Here is a 16499-nt window from a genome sequence, read left to right on the forward strand (position 1 = left end):
GGCCAGGAGCCACATCTTTTAGGGGCTGCAAGTCCTGTGCTTCCCCTTCCAGCTCCCTGAGGGTGACAGTATTGTGGGCATGCTGAGACCACCACAGACCCTCAGGGACGATGGGTAGGAGCCACGTCCAATTCAAAGCCACCAGGATCCCCACCTTCTGTGTTTCCCAGCGAACCTCCTCCCTGCCGCCAGCCCCAGGCCCAACAAGCCCCTTTTGTGATTATGTCAGAGCCGGAGACCTGGGACGCTCACCCCCACACCACAGATAAGCACACAGAGGCTTCTGGGGGGTCGCTTGCATAGGAGGGGCTGAACCTGACGTTTGGCTCCTTTTTTCTGAAGTCTCTTAGCCTGAAGCCCCAGAACTACCAAAGACTTGGCCATTCTTCTTCCGGAATCTCTCTCCCATTCTTTTTTCTTCTTCCCTGTCAACCATTACCACTCTAGTCTAAACTGCTGCTGCTGGCAGCTGTCTCCTTCTCCTCCTCGCTGGTCTCCCAGCCCCACTCCCACCCCTCGCTCCTCTCTGCCCCACAGCCTGAGGGGGCTCTTAGGGCCACTTTAGAGCTCATCCTTCCTCGGTTAGCGGGCTGCCTCTGTGCCCTCACAGCCAGTAAGGGGTAGACTGTTCCTGGCAACACCTCACAGTGGCCTAACTCCCCGGCCTCCTGCGTGGATGTGGGGAGGGGGGCTTCTGGCTGGTGGGACCAGCAGCGACGAAGGCCGGGAGGTGGGAAAGTCCAAGGCGGCTGTGGGGAGTGAGGCTGGGCCCCCACAATCTCTTTGTAGCTAGCCAGCAGGCAGCCCGGCTTAACTGGGGGAGCTTGCGGCTGGTTTGAATCAAGTTCTTAATTAAATACGGTCCCTGATCAATAGGGAAGGCGGCGCTAGTGGGCAAGGGGGGAGGCTGGGCCCGGAGCCAGGGGCGGCCTGGGAGACCCACCTGACCTTGGGCAGTCTTAGGACACCCGCACCTCAGTTTCCCCCCTGCCAAACAGGTGCAGATGTTGGTGCGGCTGGGAGACAGACGGCACCCTTTTCCCTTTGGAGTCTTGTGTGGGCAGATGTGGGGGGCAGTGGGGGGACCCCTCTGGCCTACAGAGTCAGGTGCACAAAGCCACAGAGTCACAGCAGAGAGAAAGGAGGACAGAGATGCGCCATGACTAGGCGCAGGCGGCAGGAGAGAGGTGCCCCCCGGCGCAGGTATAGCGGACATTCTAGGACAGGCTTGTGGACTCCGGCTCAGGACCCCCAACCGCCCTCGGGCGGGTCTGGCACGTGCAAGGTTGCAGAGAGAAGTGGGGACACCTGGGAAAACCCCATCTCTCCAAGCAGCAGCGGCTACGGCTGCGCCATTTGGAGACGTGCGCCCTGGCGGCTGGGGGGTGGTCCTTGGCCCCCAGCTTTGCCCGCCAGACCACCTCTCAGGGCGCCTGAGCAGATGCTGCCAGACGTGCTCCCTAGTGCAGGAGGGTTGGAGGGTCGCTCCTGCCCACGGAGACTGGGGGTGGGGGAGTAGAGGACTCTGGGTGCGGAGCCACTGGGATCCACCAGTTTCCAAGCGCCCTTCGGCATCCAAGGGCTCGCCGGGGGGATGTCTGTGCCTCGGTTTTGCGCAGTGGGCCAACGCCGCCCCGCAGCGCCCGGGAAGCCGCGGAGCCCTCGGCGGGGGCGGGCGCCCAGAGCGCACCTGCCCGCCGCAGCCTGGCGGGACCTGGACGCACGCGCCCGGCGCTAGGAGACCCGGGACCCGCCCCCCTCGCCCCGCACTGCACACCCGCGGCCCCAGGCTCGCCTGGAGCGCAGCGCCCAACAGGCGCCCGCATCGCACCCCGGGGGAAACCGCACCTCAAGCCGCCTTCGGGCCGTTCTCCGCGTGCGCTCCCGGAGCGGCGGCCGCCTCGGGTGTGCTCTGCTCCAGCGCGCGGTGGAAGCGCAACAAACGCTCCTGTTCTCTTCCTCCACCTCCCTTCTGCTTTTTTCTCCGGTTCTTTAAAAATTAAAAAATCTACGTTACTTTTAAATAGGGGACACATTCACCACGTTCCAAATTTAAACGGAACACGAGGGGGCCCTCCGCTCTCCTCCCTCCGCAAACCACGCCTGTGTTTCCCCTTCTGAGCGGGGTCACGTTTCAAGCAGCTACAGGTGCAAATGCTTTCTTATTTTCCTTTTCTTGTTCCTTTTGTAAACGTAAAGGAGAGCCTCGGACTGTGTCGCGCCGGTGTCCCTCCACCACACCCGGCGGGATCATTTCGCATCCGCAAAGAGCGCACGTCCCGGTCACTTTTGCCAGCTGCCTAGTGTTCCGCTGTTTGGTCATTTCAGTCCTTATCTAATCACGTCCCCGCCCCCCTGGCATTTAGGCTATTCCAAACCCTTTGCGGTCGCCGCAGGGCTGCCGCCCATACCTCCCGGGGCGGGTCGCCCCGGCGCCAGTATCTGTGGATTAATTTCTCAATAATTGAAACGCTGGGTCAAACCTCCCCCTTTTCTGGGCCGGCCTCTTTGTCCTTTTGCTTATCGCTGGTTCCTTTCCTGTCATCTTTTTCAAATCCATTTCCAGCTGCCGGCCCCTGAGTCTCCTTCACGTTATTATTATTTTTTTTTTTTGAAAAAAATCAAAGCCCTGTGTGTGTGTGTGTGTGTGTGTGTGTGTGTGTGTGTGTGTGTTTGGTGACTCTGTCTGCCCCCGTTTGCAGATTAGCAGGTGCCTGAATGGGGGGCGTCTCTGGGGCTCAGTGTCCGAGTGTGAGAGCTGTCCCTGCCCCTCACCAGGCCCCCCACCCCATGAAGTTACAAGTGGCCTCCAGATGGAGCCACCAGGGAGGGGCAGGCGGAGTTGATGTGCCACCGCTCATTTCCCTGATAAGTCTTTGAAAGGCTCAGAACTCATTTGAAAATGCGGCCATTAAAATCCCATCTGGGGAGGTGGCATCGGTGGGGAGAGGGAGGGAGAGAGGGGGGCGCGCTTGTTCCCAAGGCCAAGCTGGGTACCAAGGCCTTGAGGTGAGGTGTGGGCAGGTGGGCCAGGCAGGCAGGGGAGGGGGAGATGGGACAGGGTGGGGACAGATGTGGGGCTGGTGAGGCCCCTGGGGGCAGGGTCATGGGTCACACTCCCTGGAGAAGACCCCACGTCCCCCCACCGATGGGAACCCTTTTTCTGGCTCCCACAGGTGCTCAGGGTGTAGACAAAGAGAGTTAAGGTGTGTGCTCCAGGCCCCCCAGGGCGATTGGACGTGTGACCTTGGGCAAGTCACCACCGACTGGCTCTGGCCGGGAGAGGCCACTGGGGGATGCTCAGCTCAGCTCAGCCTGGCAGGGACAAGCCACCAGGGTGGGGGCATCGGCGTTCCCCATATCTGGGGCTGGGCAGCTCGTGGCCAGGGCAGGACACATCACCAAGGAAACCAGTCATCCTCCCAGTCGGGGACCAGGTCCGTATTGAATTGTCTGCTGCGTGAAGCCGGAGCCCAGCGCAGGAGGTGGCCGGTGGGGGAGGAAGGTTCACTGCTGCTCACCCCACGCTGTGCCCGGGTGGACGGACCCCCAGGGGACAGACAAGATGGCTCAGTTGGTGGTGCCCTGTCCAGACAGTCGGAGACAGACGGACGGACGGGGACGGCCACTCTAGTCCCCCCATGTCTGCATCCTGGGGCCGTTTCTTAGCCCACCTTTGGGCATCATCCAGTTGTCCTTCGGGGGTCCTGTCCTGCTAATGCCACCTGGACTCAGGCCTCTGCTGGCCGTGCCACACCCAGCAGTGCCAGCCATCTGCTGGGCTTCACCGACCCCCCTGACTGTCCCGACACCTGGGCTTGTGCCCAGCTCTGTCCCCACGCGGAGGCCACACTGACGCCCTCCAGACACCCACTCAGAGGTCACTTCCGTCCCCCCCACTGCTCGGAGTGAGCAGTTTGGGAACAAATCCCAGGCAGGCGTCGCTTGCCACGTATCTGCGATTGCCAGAGTAACTCCTGTTCCCGCCGGGCTGGCCGTGGAGCCCCGGCCTGTCTGGCGCTGGCACAGCAGGCGCTGGGTAAACATGGATGGGCGAATGAATGAGTGGCTTCGGGGCTCGCTCTGGCATTCATTCATTCATAGCTTGCGCCACAGGTTCTGACAACCGTCACCCCAACTCACAGGTGGGGACACCAGGGTCTGGGTCGCTGCATCCGCTTGATGAACTAGGAAACCGGTGTCCACAGAGCCCGGCCCGGCGTCCCCACTGACTGGGAGTGGCCAGGGGAGCCCAGGCAGGGGCAGAGAGGGACCATCCCAGGGACTAAGTGGACACGGACCTACATCCCACGTGCTGCGGCGACACAGCAGACTTCCACAGGGGTGACACCCACACCCACGCCAGACCCCTGCACACCCCAGAGCCCTCCCGCCCCACATGCACGCTGAGCCTCCTGCACCCCACGCCAGCTGCAAATGAATGTCACGCTGAGATCTGCCGGCCGTGGTTCTTCCCTGTGGCCCAGGGCCACCACAGCCACCTCCTCTGGGCCACGCCCCTCCACCCCCACCCCCACCCCCGCGTCCCCACAAGTGGGCCCATCTTGTCTGTGGCATGGACAGCTCTCGCTACAGTCCCAGGTTTTCCCAGATTTCACACCCGCGTGTGGTTTGCAGGTGTGTGGACACAGCCCCGCGTTGTAGCCAAGCCCCTGTGCACACAGCAGGCACTCACAGCAAACACCTCGCCGGCTCAGCCGCCCGCCCACCGCCCAGCCAGGAAGCCACAGGTGGCCCCTCTCGGGCACAGGAAGTGGTGGAGACACCTGACCCACCGGCACCCCGGTTACAAGCCCAGTCACCCAGCGCCCCTGGACGAGGGGAGGGGAAGGGGAGGAGCAAAGGGAGGTTGAGGAGAGGGAGGGAAGGGATGGCAAGAGAGGAGACAGAGAGAGAGAGACAGAGACAGACAGACAGACAGACAGGAGGAAGGAGAAAGATGTGATCACCTGTGGGGGATGATGGGAGTTAACAGGTGGGACCCCAGCTCTGGTGGCAGCAGGGAGACCGAATCCAGGGCCCCACCTGCCGGTCAGCAGGCCCCAATCACACCCTGCTGAGGGTGCTGGGGGTCCCACTGTCTTGCCCCGCCCTCCAGGGAAGAGGCCGCCTGAGTCCCCTTCAGCAAGGTCTTCCAGTCTGGGCTGAGACCCCCTCCCAGTGTCCCACCACCCACACAGGGGAGTAACCCAGGGGCATGTTAGTCATCAGACAAACACACTCAGCCACCTCGTGTAGACCCACTCTGTGCTGGGCAACAGAGGGGTCTCAGGCCCCATGGGGTCAGCGCTGGGGTTGCCAAGCCAGGGTTCTGCTGTGGGAGAGGGGAAGGACTTCCTGGGGGAGGAGCCATTGCTGCTGGGCCTTGAGGGATGTGTAGGAGTTCTCTGGCTGTGGCAGTCCTACTCCCTGCCCCTGACCTTGGTTTCTCCAATCTTCCTCCCGGCAGGAAGACTCTTGGAGAAGTGACCAGGCTGGGGGCCTGCCCCGAGAGTGGGGGACGCTTCACAGTCACACAGCAAGTGGGGCCCAGAGCTCAGCTCCACTTGGGGACCCCCAGAGGGGAGCTCGGGAACCTCATTTCAGCCCTGCCAGATTCATTCTGGACTTTTCTGGCTAAACCCTTTCCTGAAGCCCGACCGTGATGGCTGTGTTGTGTTAATGAAACTAAAGCTCACAGAGTCCAACACCGGGTGGGAGTCCGTGGGGCAGCGAGTCTGCCACCCTCTCTGGTCCCTGGGGAGTCTGGTGACCCCAGTGACTTTTAGAAAGGCAGGAACTGGGGGGGAGCGGGTGCTGTGGGGGCCAAGTCCCAGGGAGTCTGATGCCAAAGGGCTTTTAGCTGGAACTTGAGGGTCTCCGCCAAGTCCCCTCCCTTTGCCCCGCTAGACACAGCCCAAACCTCGTCCCCTTTGAGGCTGGGGTGGGGCCGGCTGCCCTCTGCCGGACACACCAGGAACTGCAGGGACAACTGGGCGAGGGGGAGGCTGCTCTCCTGAAATGCTCCCCGCTCCCCTAGGTTTTCCTGATCCCAGAAAAGAAAATGACCCGGCTTGTTGGTGCTGGATCCCAGCGCAGGCTGGGGAAAGGCTGCCCTGGGGCTGGGAGGCCTGGGAGGCCGGACACTGCTCCATTAGCGTCTGCTCAGTGCCCCACGCCCTGGGGCTCAGGTTTGGGGGTGGGGGTCCCAGCCTCCTCTAGGTGGTCTTTGATCTCCTCACAGGGCCTCTGGGACCCCCAGGAGCCAGCTCCCAATCCTCCTCATCTCGGACTACAAAAAGACTGATCACTGATCACTGGGGGAGACAGGCGGGCTGGGCCCCCCAAATACTAAACTAAAGTACCTGGGGATCCTTTGTTCTTAGCGTGAGAGCCTCAGCCCTGGAGGTGCGGGAGGAGCAGGGCTGACGGGACAGCGGAGTCTGGTCCCACCCAGACCTTCACTCCAGGGAGTGCGGGGAAAAATAAAAAGAAGAAAAGGGGGGATGGGGGACTTAAATGGGGGCGTCAGGTGTCCCGGAGGGGAAGGCCATACCCGAGCAGAGATTAGGAGGAGGGCCGGGAGCCCTTGGGGAACTCGGGAACAGCCAGGAACAGCCAGGGCAGTGGCCCTGAGGTCCGAATGTGCAGGGATGAGGCCAGGGAGGTGGGGGCTGAGCCAGGCGCAGGTGCCAGACGAGGACAGGGAGGTGACTGGGCAGGGGGAGGAGAGGTGGCCCGCGCTGAGGAACGCTCGAAGGAGGGACTGAGGCCTGCCAGGAAATGACCGGCCCGGGCTCCCAGAGCTGGGGACTCCTCCCGCGTGATTTTGACGGTCTGGGTCTGGGGCCACCCCCATCCCCCACAGACAGGGCGTCTCCAGGCAGGAAGAGGACCTCAGGATGGGGTTCGTGTCCCAAATGAGGATGCGGAGGATGGGCGGCGAACAAAACAGGAGGTGCAGGAGGTGGCGATGAGCAGATTGGTGTGACGGAGGTGACTTGGGGACACCATGGGGCAGAGGCCAGCGGAGGTCTGCCCGGAAGAGGTGGCACGCGGGTCCGCAGTGTCCGGCTGCTGTTCAGCACCGGGTCAGTCCAGCTTCGGTTCCAGTCTGGTCCATTTCCCGCCTCAGTTTTCACGTCGGTAAAAGGGGCCCGTGACCACGACCTGTGCGGCAGGCCCAGGGGTGACCTTTAGGGCCGCGCGGGGCTGAGGGCGGCGAGGTGGCCGTGGCGAGGCGGGGCGCGCTGGGGGTGGGCGCTGGGGCGGCGCCTCCCCCCACTCCGCTCCCACCCCCGCCGGGCTGTGGGGGATGGGCGATGACAAAGCTGCTCGCGGTAAACAGCCCGGATCGATCCGGCTGCGAGGAGCTGTAATTAGATTGAACGCCAGGGAGGGGGGCGAGCCCAGCCTCTTTTTGCTGCGATCGACAAAACGCGAAGTTTTTTCACGACTCTGCTTCGCCCGGCCCCTCCCCCAGCCTCTGCCTCCGGGGCCCCCATTGGGCACTTGATTGGGGACTGGGAGGTAGGATGGGGGCGACCTACATCTCCCCTCTGGTTCCTGTCCTGCCCCTGAGGGGACTTGCTGGGCAACCTTGGGCAGGTGGCTTACCCTCTCTGAGTAAATAAAGAGAATAAAGTAAATAAAGAGAAAAATCTCCTCTTTATGGAAGCATTGTGAGGATTGAAGGGTAGGATACATGAGAGGCTCTTGACACAAAGAACTCCTGAGCTTTCTGAGGAGCATTTGTGTTTCTGCCCCTACTGTAAAGGTAGGATGAGTTGGGAGAAAATTACTAAGTGAATGAATGAATGAGTGAATGAATGAACCGAAGATTACAACAGGTGAGGTGATCCCCTCCCAGGTGGCCAAAGAGGTGAGAGGTCTATCAGCTTCTCATATCTCCTTCCAGTGTTTTTTTATGCGGATAAAATACAAACGTACGTTCTTCCCTCTCCTTTCATACACAAAAGGCTACCTGGCACAGTGTCTTCTGGGGTTTGCTTTGCCACCTTTCTACGTCTGTACCTACACCCTCCCCTTCCATCAGCTTCTCAATGTAGTTACAAATATAGTCTTTTGCCTAAATCAATATTCAGTAATTACTCTTATTGTGGTTTTTCAGTGAGGAGCATCCACAGCTGAGCCATGTAGAGTACTAGGATTACATTTCCTTTCTTGTGCAACTGTTTGATTTTCCGGGAGTTAACAGTTGCCAAACATAAATTCCTTCCACATTCTGCAACAAAAATGCAAAACCAATTCAATAGGATTTTCCACATGTCACAGCTGCTTTGTTCTAACTGTCTGCCAGGGTCCCCCCCTCCTCATCATTTAGGGGACCCTTTTTCTCTTTTTCCTAGGTTGGATCCCATTTCCTGAATCCTACACTCTCCCCTCCTTTTTTTTATTTACCTCCTCATTTGGATGGAACACATCCTCCAGTAGCTTTCTGAGAAAGGGCATACGGAATGTCAACTTTTGGAATCCTTGAACGTCTGACTATATCTTTATTGCACCTTCATGATCGATGTTTGGATATTTGGCAATTCTAGCTGAAGAGACTTTTTCCCTGGAATTTTGAAAGCATTCTTCACTGCCTCCTCGCTTTTCAGAAACCCAAAGCTGTTCTGATTCTCAATATTTGATATGACTTCTGGCTTTCATCTCTGGAAGCTTTTTAGGATTTTCCTTTTATTCCTGGTGCTCCAACATTTCACATGGAGGAGGCTCAAATGTGCCTTTTTCATGCATTGAGCTGAGGACTTGATGGGCTCTTTTAAACTGGAACCTTCTGTCCTTCAGCTCTAGATTTTTTTATTATTTATTTGATGATCTCTTCCTCTACTTTCGAATTGCCTTTTGATCAGATGACAAACCTCCTTCATTTTAATTCATTCTCTAACTCTATTAACATCTTTCTCTCATTGGCCACCTCCGCTTCTACCCTGGTCTATTTTCTCAGATATTTGCTTAACTTTGTCTTCCAATCCTTACATTGAATAATTTTATTCCAACTATTATATATTTAAATTATAAGAATATTTTCTCACTCTTTAATGATGTCTTTTATTTCACAGCATTCTGTACTTGTTTCATGGATACAATATTTACCTCCTATCCTCTTACCCCAGGGAATATTATTTATAGCTTTATAATTATAGCCTGTTTTGTCAGTTTCTCCTGCGTTTATTCCCATGTTAGATGCTTTTCTAAAATGTCCAATAGCTCCAGCCATCATCGGATTTAATCCTGAAACCTGAAACAGCAGTTAGAAGCTCTGCCCATCCCAGGTCAGAGGAAGTGAAGTGTATGTCAGCTCACACACTGGATGGGAGAACCTGTTGTCCCCGAGACATGAGTCACCACACAGGGAACATTCATTTATTTTTGTGGACATTGATCTAACATGTCATCTGTTCTGGCTGTTCCGGAACCAAAAAAAAGCAAGCTTGCTGTGCCATCCCAGTAGGCCACCAGGGCTGGCACAGAGGAGGGACAGGGAGCAGAGACCTGCTAGGACAGCATGCGCCACTGGCCACTTCTGGGGCCCAGGAGGAGGCAGAGTGGGGCAGAATTTCCACCCGCCCCCAGGCCCAGACTGGTATGCAGGAAAGAAATTGAGATTCTGATCGTATTCAAGCTGATGCCACAAAGTATCCCACCTGACTGGTGGCCCATCCCCTAGGTAGGAGCAGTGCATCTTTTGCACCCACTACCCCCCACACTGCATTGCGGGGAGGTGTCTGCTTTGCAGCTGGGGCAGGGAGGATACAGGTGTCAGCCCTGCGGCATCACTCTCAGCTGTTGCTGTTTTGCTCTGCAAGCATCTCAGACTGTGGTGCAACCTCTGCCGCCTGCTCTATGCTGGGTGGCCAGAGAGAAAAGGCGACCTGCTCCCCTGGGGGAGGAAGGGGTGGTCTCTGCACTGTCACCTCCTCCTCCAAAGTCCTGGATCCTCTCAGATCCAGAGGGTCCCCTGTGTGCTAGAGGGAGACCAAGCTCAGGTGGTTCTCAGCCTGAGGCTGGGGGAGGGGACTCAGACTCCAGTGTCAGCCTGGTACCGGGTCCCTAAGTTCAGTCCCCAGGCCTTGCAGGGACAGCCCAGGGGAGGAGGCAACCTGATTGCCCCATCCTTGCAGGAGGGGGTGGCTGGGGTTTGCAATGCACCCCGGCACTTATCAATTAACCATTTCTTTCACCTAAGGCTCCGCTGAGCCAGAGATAACTCACCTATAGAGGTTCCATGCCCTTTCCCCAACCTGGGAAAGAAGGGGAGAAAGGGACCAACACCAATTTTTGTTGCCCTTTGGATGGGAAGCCCTTAGGTGGGGGGCGGGGTGAGGGGTTTGGGGCTATGGGGCTGGGGAGGAGGCGCCTGGGACAGGCACCATGGGGAAGGGACTGGAGGGGGTGGTGGCAGTGCCTGCAGAAGTGCGCTTACTGTGTCCCCTTCTCTGTCCCCCCCCACCCCGTGCCTGCCTGCCCCCCTCGCCTTCCATTTCCCCGCTGTCTCCCTTCCTCACTGTTTCCCGTCCCTTCTGCCCTGTGTGTCTCTGTCTCCCTGTCGCTCTGTCGCCCGCTGTCCCTCCCTCCCCTGTCCGCGTTTCCCTGCGTCCCTGCCTTTCCTGGCGTCTCACCCGTCCCGCTCTGCTCGTGGCTGCGTGCTGTCCCCGTCTCCCTCCTGCCCGCGCGCTGCCTGCTGCCTGCCCGTCGCCCGCGTCCCGCGCTGTGGTGCGCCGCGTCGCGCCCGCCCGCAGCCTGCAAGCGCAAGGAGCAGGAGCAGCAGAAGGAGCGCGCGCTGCAGCCCAAGAAGCAGCGCCTGGTGTTCACCGACCTGCAGCGCCGCACGCTCATCGCCATCTTCAAGGAGAACAAGCGGCCGTCCAAGGAGATGCAGGTCACCATCTCGCAGCAGCTCGGCCTGGAGCTGAACACCGTCAGCAACTTCTTCATGAACGCGCGGCGCCGCTGCGTGAACCGCTGGGCCGAGGAGCCGGGCGCGGCCCCCGGGGGCCCGGCGGGCGCCGCCTCCACCTTCTCCAAGGCCTGAGGCGCCCCCGGCCCCGCGCCCTCTGCGCCTCGACGGCCCGGGCGCTCCGTCCCCGCGTCCCCCGCCCGCCCCTGCCCGCCGGAGACCCGCCCCCGGGGGCGCGCGGACGGGGTGCTGTCGCGGGGGAGACGCAGCACACCCCCCAGCCCACGTGCACAAAACGGGCCCCCTCCTCCCTGCATTCCAGCCCCCGCCAGGCCAAAGGAAGCCCTCCTGCTCCCCCAGGGGGGAGGGGGACACAGAAAGGGGTCCCGCAGCACCCCCTCTCAGTTCAGGACGCCCAGGGGGCTCGCTGTGTGGTCCCCTAAAGCGGGTCAAGAAGCACATTCTAGAAATATAAACCGGGTATTTAAAAAAAGGAATTTTAAGAATAACTAACCCCTCCTTCGCCAGAAGCTCCCCGCCCCAAAGAGGGAGGCAGGAAAACCCTTCCTTTCCTCCTTCCCTCCCGGGGAGCAGGTGCCCTGTGGTCCCGCCACCCAGCCCCTTGCAGAGTCGCCAAAACCCACCCAAGTGGACCCTCCCGTGTCCCGCCCCGCCCCCTCCGCCCGCGGGCAGGACGGCCCCACCCCGAGGACCGCGCCGCGCCTGCCCCCGGGACTCCTGTGCCAAGAATCGCCTGCCTTAAGCCCGGGGAGGCCCGGCGGGCCGGCACCCACGGCGCGCCCCTCCCAGCCCTCCCGGGCGAGGGGCCGGCGGGCTCCGACATGCGGGTAACTTCCAGACGCCCCCGGCACCCCTCTCTAGTTCACTTTACCTTTAGGCACCTTGATGAACCACACAGGGACAGACAGCCCAGGAGACGGAAGGCGACGTCCAGATCCCACCCGGACGGGACCCGAGGAGGCCCCGGGACACGCAGCCGCTTGGAGCCCCTGGAATCCGCCGCCCCCGCGCCCGGGGCCTGGAGGGGCAGCGGCCGAACCTGGACGTCTCCGACGATGCTGAGGAAGGTGGAATCTGCTTGCTCCATTTTTTTGCCAAAAAAAGAAAAATATTGACAAGGGGGAAGGGCGGACACGAGGACGAGCTCCCCGCCCCGCCCGTCGGGGTGACCTCCAAGACTCCCGAGCGCCGCCTCCCGGGGTTCAAGACCCCAGGCTGGGAGGAAACCCCACTCTCCTCGCGGCCTCACCGGACCCGCGGCTCCTCGCAGGGAGGGGGCCACCTGCCTACTCCCCCGAGAATGCAAAAGACATTTCTAGTGAAATGCCCTCCCCCTCCCCCAGGTAAAGGCTACCTCACTCAAACGTTCACGTCTGTGATTGGAAAAATCACGCCTGATACCAAAGATTTCCCCCAAGGACTAGCGCTGGTTGCTACGCTTCCCTGGTGGCGGTGGGACCGGCTTGGGCCTGCCCTCAGGGGCTGCCCCTTCCCCACCAGAGAGAATGAGAGAGAGAAAGAGAGAGAGAGGGAGAGAGAGGGAGAGAGAGAGAGGGAGAGAGAGAGAGGGAGAGGATAGTGAGGTCGGTGAGTGCCTTCTTCTTGAACCAAAGATATGTATGGAGTGTTCTCTTGTCCTTATCGACTCGCTATTCTCCCTGCTTTTTAAGCAACTGGATCTGAGTGATGCTTCTAGAACCTTTGGGTGTTGGGGCAGAATCCTAAAAGTAAAAAGGGTCCCCATTCTTGCTCAGCAATGAACCCCTCTCCCCAACACACACACAGACACAGACATGAAGGCGCACGCATACATACACATGCAGACATGCAATGCACACACGTAGGTACATACATGCACACATGCACACACATGCAGCCACACACATGTACACATGCAGGCACACATATGCACACACATGCAGGTACACACAGACACACGCACACACACTGGATCCCGTTCCTTTCGTGGTGTCCCTGGGCGCTTGATTCTAAGAGGCTCCTTCCTCCCACCGCCCACTAAAACCTGGGCCCAGTCGTGCTCCGTCCCCACCCCCCGAGTTCCCGACGTGGATCAGGTGCGCTCCTGCCCACCGGCCATATCCTCTGGGCCCAGCAGGCCCGGGCCCATGAAAACATTTTAATTTCTTTCAATATCAGAAGTAGGGGGTGTGAAAAAACAACTTTCAGGTGGCAGAAAACTTTTATATACCGTATTAATATATTTGTCTCCATGCCAGTGTGGTCTATGTATGCACTTCGTGGAGGAAGGGACCCTCAAAGGCAATGAGGTGCATCAGGTCCAGGGGGGTCCCGCTGTGGCCCCGGCCCCACGAACTCCTCAGGAAATCCATGCTGGGGGGTCTTGGGCCACCTGGCAGTGGCCAGTGGGGGACGGGGTTTCCCTGGTGCCCTCTGCTGGGCGAGTCCCTGGCAGGTCTCTGGCCTGCAAGGCCCAAGGGTCAGGTGGGCGGGGCCTCCTGTTTTGTCCCCTGCTAGGAAAGAGTAAGCTCGGGATCCTTTTGGATGTGGAACATTCTAGTTATGATGAATTGTGGTCAGGTTGGACCAAGCCCCAATGTCAAAGCCCAGAACTCCTGGATCCTATTCAAACCCCTTCATGTCACACCACACACGTGCACACACACACACACACACACACACACACACACGCACACACATACGAGCCCCTGTTTACCCCCCAGCCCCCCAGCGGGCTGTCACCCCAACTTGCCCCCTGCTCCACCCCGCCTCCCCCAGTCCCAGTCGGTTGTCACATACCAAAGAGCATTTTCCACACTGGGAACAGTACCTCCAGCACAACTCCTTTGAGCCTTTGACAATTTTCTCTGAAATACCTCAAAATATTTAATGTATAGTTTATGTGATTTAAAAGAAAAATCCTTAGCTAGTTTTTGGAATACGTGACTTGAAGCTTTATACCGTTAAATTATAATTTTGCAGACGCTGGCATGTCATGTGTTTGACGAGTCCCGCGGGAGAGACGTATTGAATGTCAGGGCGGCGGGAGCTGAGCGCTGGTGGCCCGGGCAGGAGTCAGGAGGGAGCGTGGTGGCGAGAGATTGAGAGGGAGGACTGGCGGCGTTTACAGATTTCTTATTTAAACGAGTCCTTTAGGAAAGAGAGAGAGGGGGAGAGAGAGAGGGAAAGAGAGGGTTACTTTTCTGTTCTCTGGCTTGTTCAGTTTTCTTGGTTTTTGAAGTCATGTCTTAAAGAGTATTTATTTATTATTCTATGTGTTCTGTGTTCAAATGTAATTTAAGAAAAAAAAGGAAGAAAAAAGAAAAAAAAAGACGCGATGGGATTTGATTTGGTGCATGACTAATGTACTCTTTCCTGACGCTAATGTAACGGGTGGTTGGGGGGCGGGGACGGGGCTGGTGGGCGGCGGCCCCAGGATTCCATGTGTCGCATCCTTGTGTCTCATGCCCGAGGTGGTGCTGTTCCATGGTGCTTTGCGTTGCTGTCTGTTGCTTTCTTGCTTTCTGAGGAACCCTGTCCAGCTGATGGAGGGGGGGGCCCAGGTAGACAGGAAGGTGGGGGCAGGTGGCCAGCAGGACGGGGGCACCAGGGTGTCCTCCACCTCCCAGCCCTCCAGATGCCTCCCACCTGCCTGCAGCGGCTGGCCAGGCAGGGACTGCCACCTGCCCCCAGCCCCTGTTCCTGGGTGCCCTCGGTGCCATCCCCATCCTGGGACATCCCCCACTCCGCCGCCTGGTTGGCTTCACTTTAGCATGAATCCCCAAGTGTCTTGTTCAGAGGAGGGAGACAATCGGATCATCCGAGGCTTGTTGCCTGGGGAGGGGCTGGGCTGAGACCCGACTTCCTGACCATCCCCACCCAGACACCCTCAGCACCCTGGACCCAGGGTTGGGCGCAGGTCCGCCTTTCTGTCCAGCCTAGGAGGGTAGGGATGCGCACCTGTACAGACCCTCCCTCCCAGCCCACTTCGGGACCTTAGAGGACAGAGGGCCACCCCCACCAAATGAGGAAAGTGGGCTCTGGGGCAATGTCTCTGCCCGTGACTCTGCTTTTGCCAGGAGGCCAGGTCTCCAAGCCACCCCCAGACAGTCCCCGGAGGTGGTACAGAAGGTGGACAAGCTGGCTTGGGGTTCCCTGTGCGTCCTTCCCCAGAGGCCAAAGGCTGCGGGGATCAGACTGCAGAGAGGAAGGAGGGTCCTGAGTAGCGGGGTCGAGTAGCCAAAGGGGGGCTTCACACCCTGTGAGACAGGAGGCCCCAGTCTGCCTGGGGCTGGGGGCTCAACAGATGTGAAACGATGGCGGGGCAGGGGTGCGCCCTGCACCCAGCCCTGCACCAGCTGGAACTTGGGCCATCTCACATCCTCTGCCCAGAAAGGCTTAACCAAAGCTATGCCCTCACGCTCCGGGGGCACCTCCTTGTGGTCCTATCACGTGCTCTCCCCCGCAAGGGCTATTTTTGGTAGGATTATCTCAGCCAGGTGTGACAGGGGCCGGGAGGCCAGGTGGCCCTGGGTGTTTTCCATAAAGCCTGGAAATTATAGCTGCTTTCTGGGGAGAGGCTATTTGGATCACCCAAAGTCCCCTGTCCCCCAGTGCTTGAGGGAAGGAACACCCTCTCCACCCTCACCCTCAGGCGACAGGCTTAAAAGTTAAAAAAAAAAAAAGTCATTGTTAACCATTGCTGTGCTGGATTTGTTGTTTTGTTTTTCTTCAATAAATTATTTTCTAGTCACCTACCCGGGCATCTGTGTTGGCCAACTGGGGACAAGTGCGGGGGTGGGGAGAGAGGAAGGGGGCCTGCCCACCACAAGGCTGGCAGGGGAGGGAAGAGGGACTCTGCCCCCACCCATGTGCCCCTCTCAGCTCTGAACCCCACCCTCTTCCTTGGCTGCAGGCCTGCCCTGAGCCCCCACGCCCACACACTGTTCCACCCTCCACCAGGAACAGTTAAGGACTGGAAAAGCTTGGGGCCTTTGAGTCAACCATGCCCAAAGATGCAGACCTTGTCAGGACCTGCTTCTGAAGACCTGGTCATTGCCCACTGCTTTCTGGAGTCTAAAGTGAAAGGAGCTTTATTTGAAGGGAAGAGACCAGGGCAGCCTGGTGGAGGAAGAGGCTAGATGGTGCCAGAATTGGAGTTTATAAACTTTTGGGGGAGGGGCCAGCCGGCAGGCAGTGGCAGGGGCCAAGACTATTAAGCAGAGTCTGTTCATACCTTTCTCCCTTTTGGGAGCAATGAAGCTCACCCTCGTGATCTACCCCAGAGCAAAGAAGAAAAAAGCTTTCCCTGCAAATACCCTATGGGCCACTAGGGGCCAGTGTTCTAATCTAAAAAACCAGGAAAGACTGACTATTTCATGTGGCTTCACAAAAAGAAGTGTAGGAACAGAGTGAGCCTAACCAAGCCCCGGGGTCAGATGCACCCTGTTTTATTAGAAAAAGAAAAGGATGTGGTGTCCTTATCATCGGAGGAAGGCCTCCTGCTGGCAATGAATGCTCCTCTGGGGGCAGAGGTGGCCCCTCCACCAACTCAGGTAGACACTGGTCCTCGCTG

At 58.7% G+C, this 16499-nt stretch overlaps 1 protein-coding gene across 1 annotated transcript in view; it reads left to right on the forward strand.

Annotated features, from left to right (window-relative positions):
• Positions 1-11059, forward strand: part of ONECUT3 (one cut homeobox 3) — a gene marked incomplete at its 5' end in the record, with an annotated part of 16945 nt that extends 5886 nt beyond the window's left edge. The window contains one exon of the mRNA XM_012645363.1: positions 10767-11059. Within this exon, the coding sequence (XP_012500817.1) occupies positions 10767-11059 (293 nt within the window). The remainder of the gene's footprint in view (positions 1-10766) is intronic.
• Between the last annotated feature and the right edge of the window lie 5440 nt (positions 11060-16499).

Source organism: Propithecus coquereli, unplaced genomic scaffold, assembly GCF_000956105.1.
Source record: "Propithecus coquereli isolate 6110/MARCELLA unplaced genomic scaffold, Pcoq_1.0 Scaffold232, whole genome shotgun sequence".
Taxonomy (NCBI): domain Eukaryota; kingdom Metazoa; phylum Chordata; class Mammalia; order Primates; family Indriidae; genus Propithecus; species Propithecus coquereli.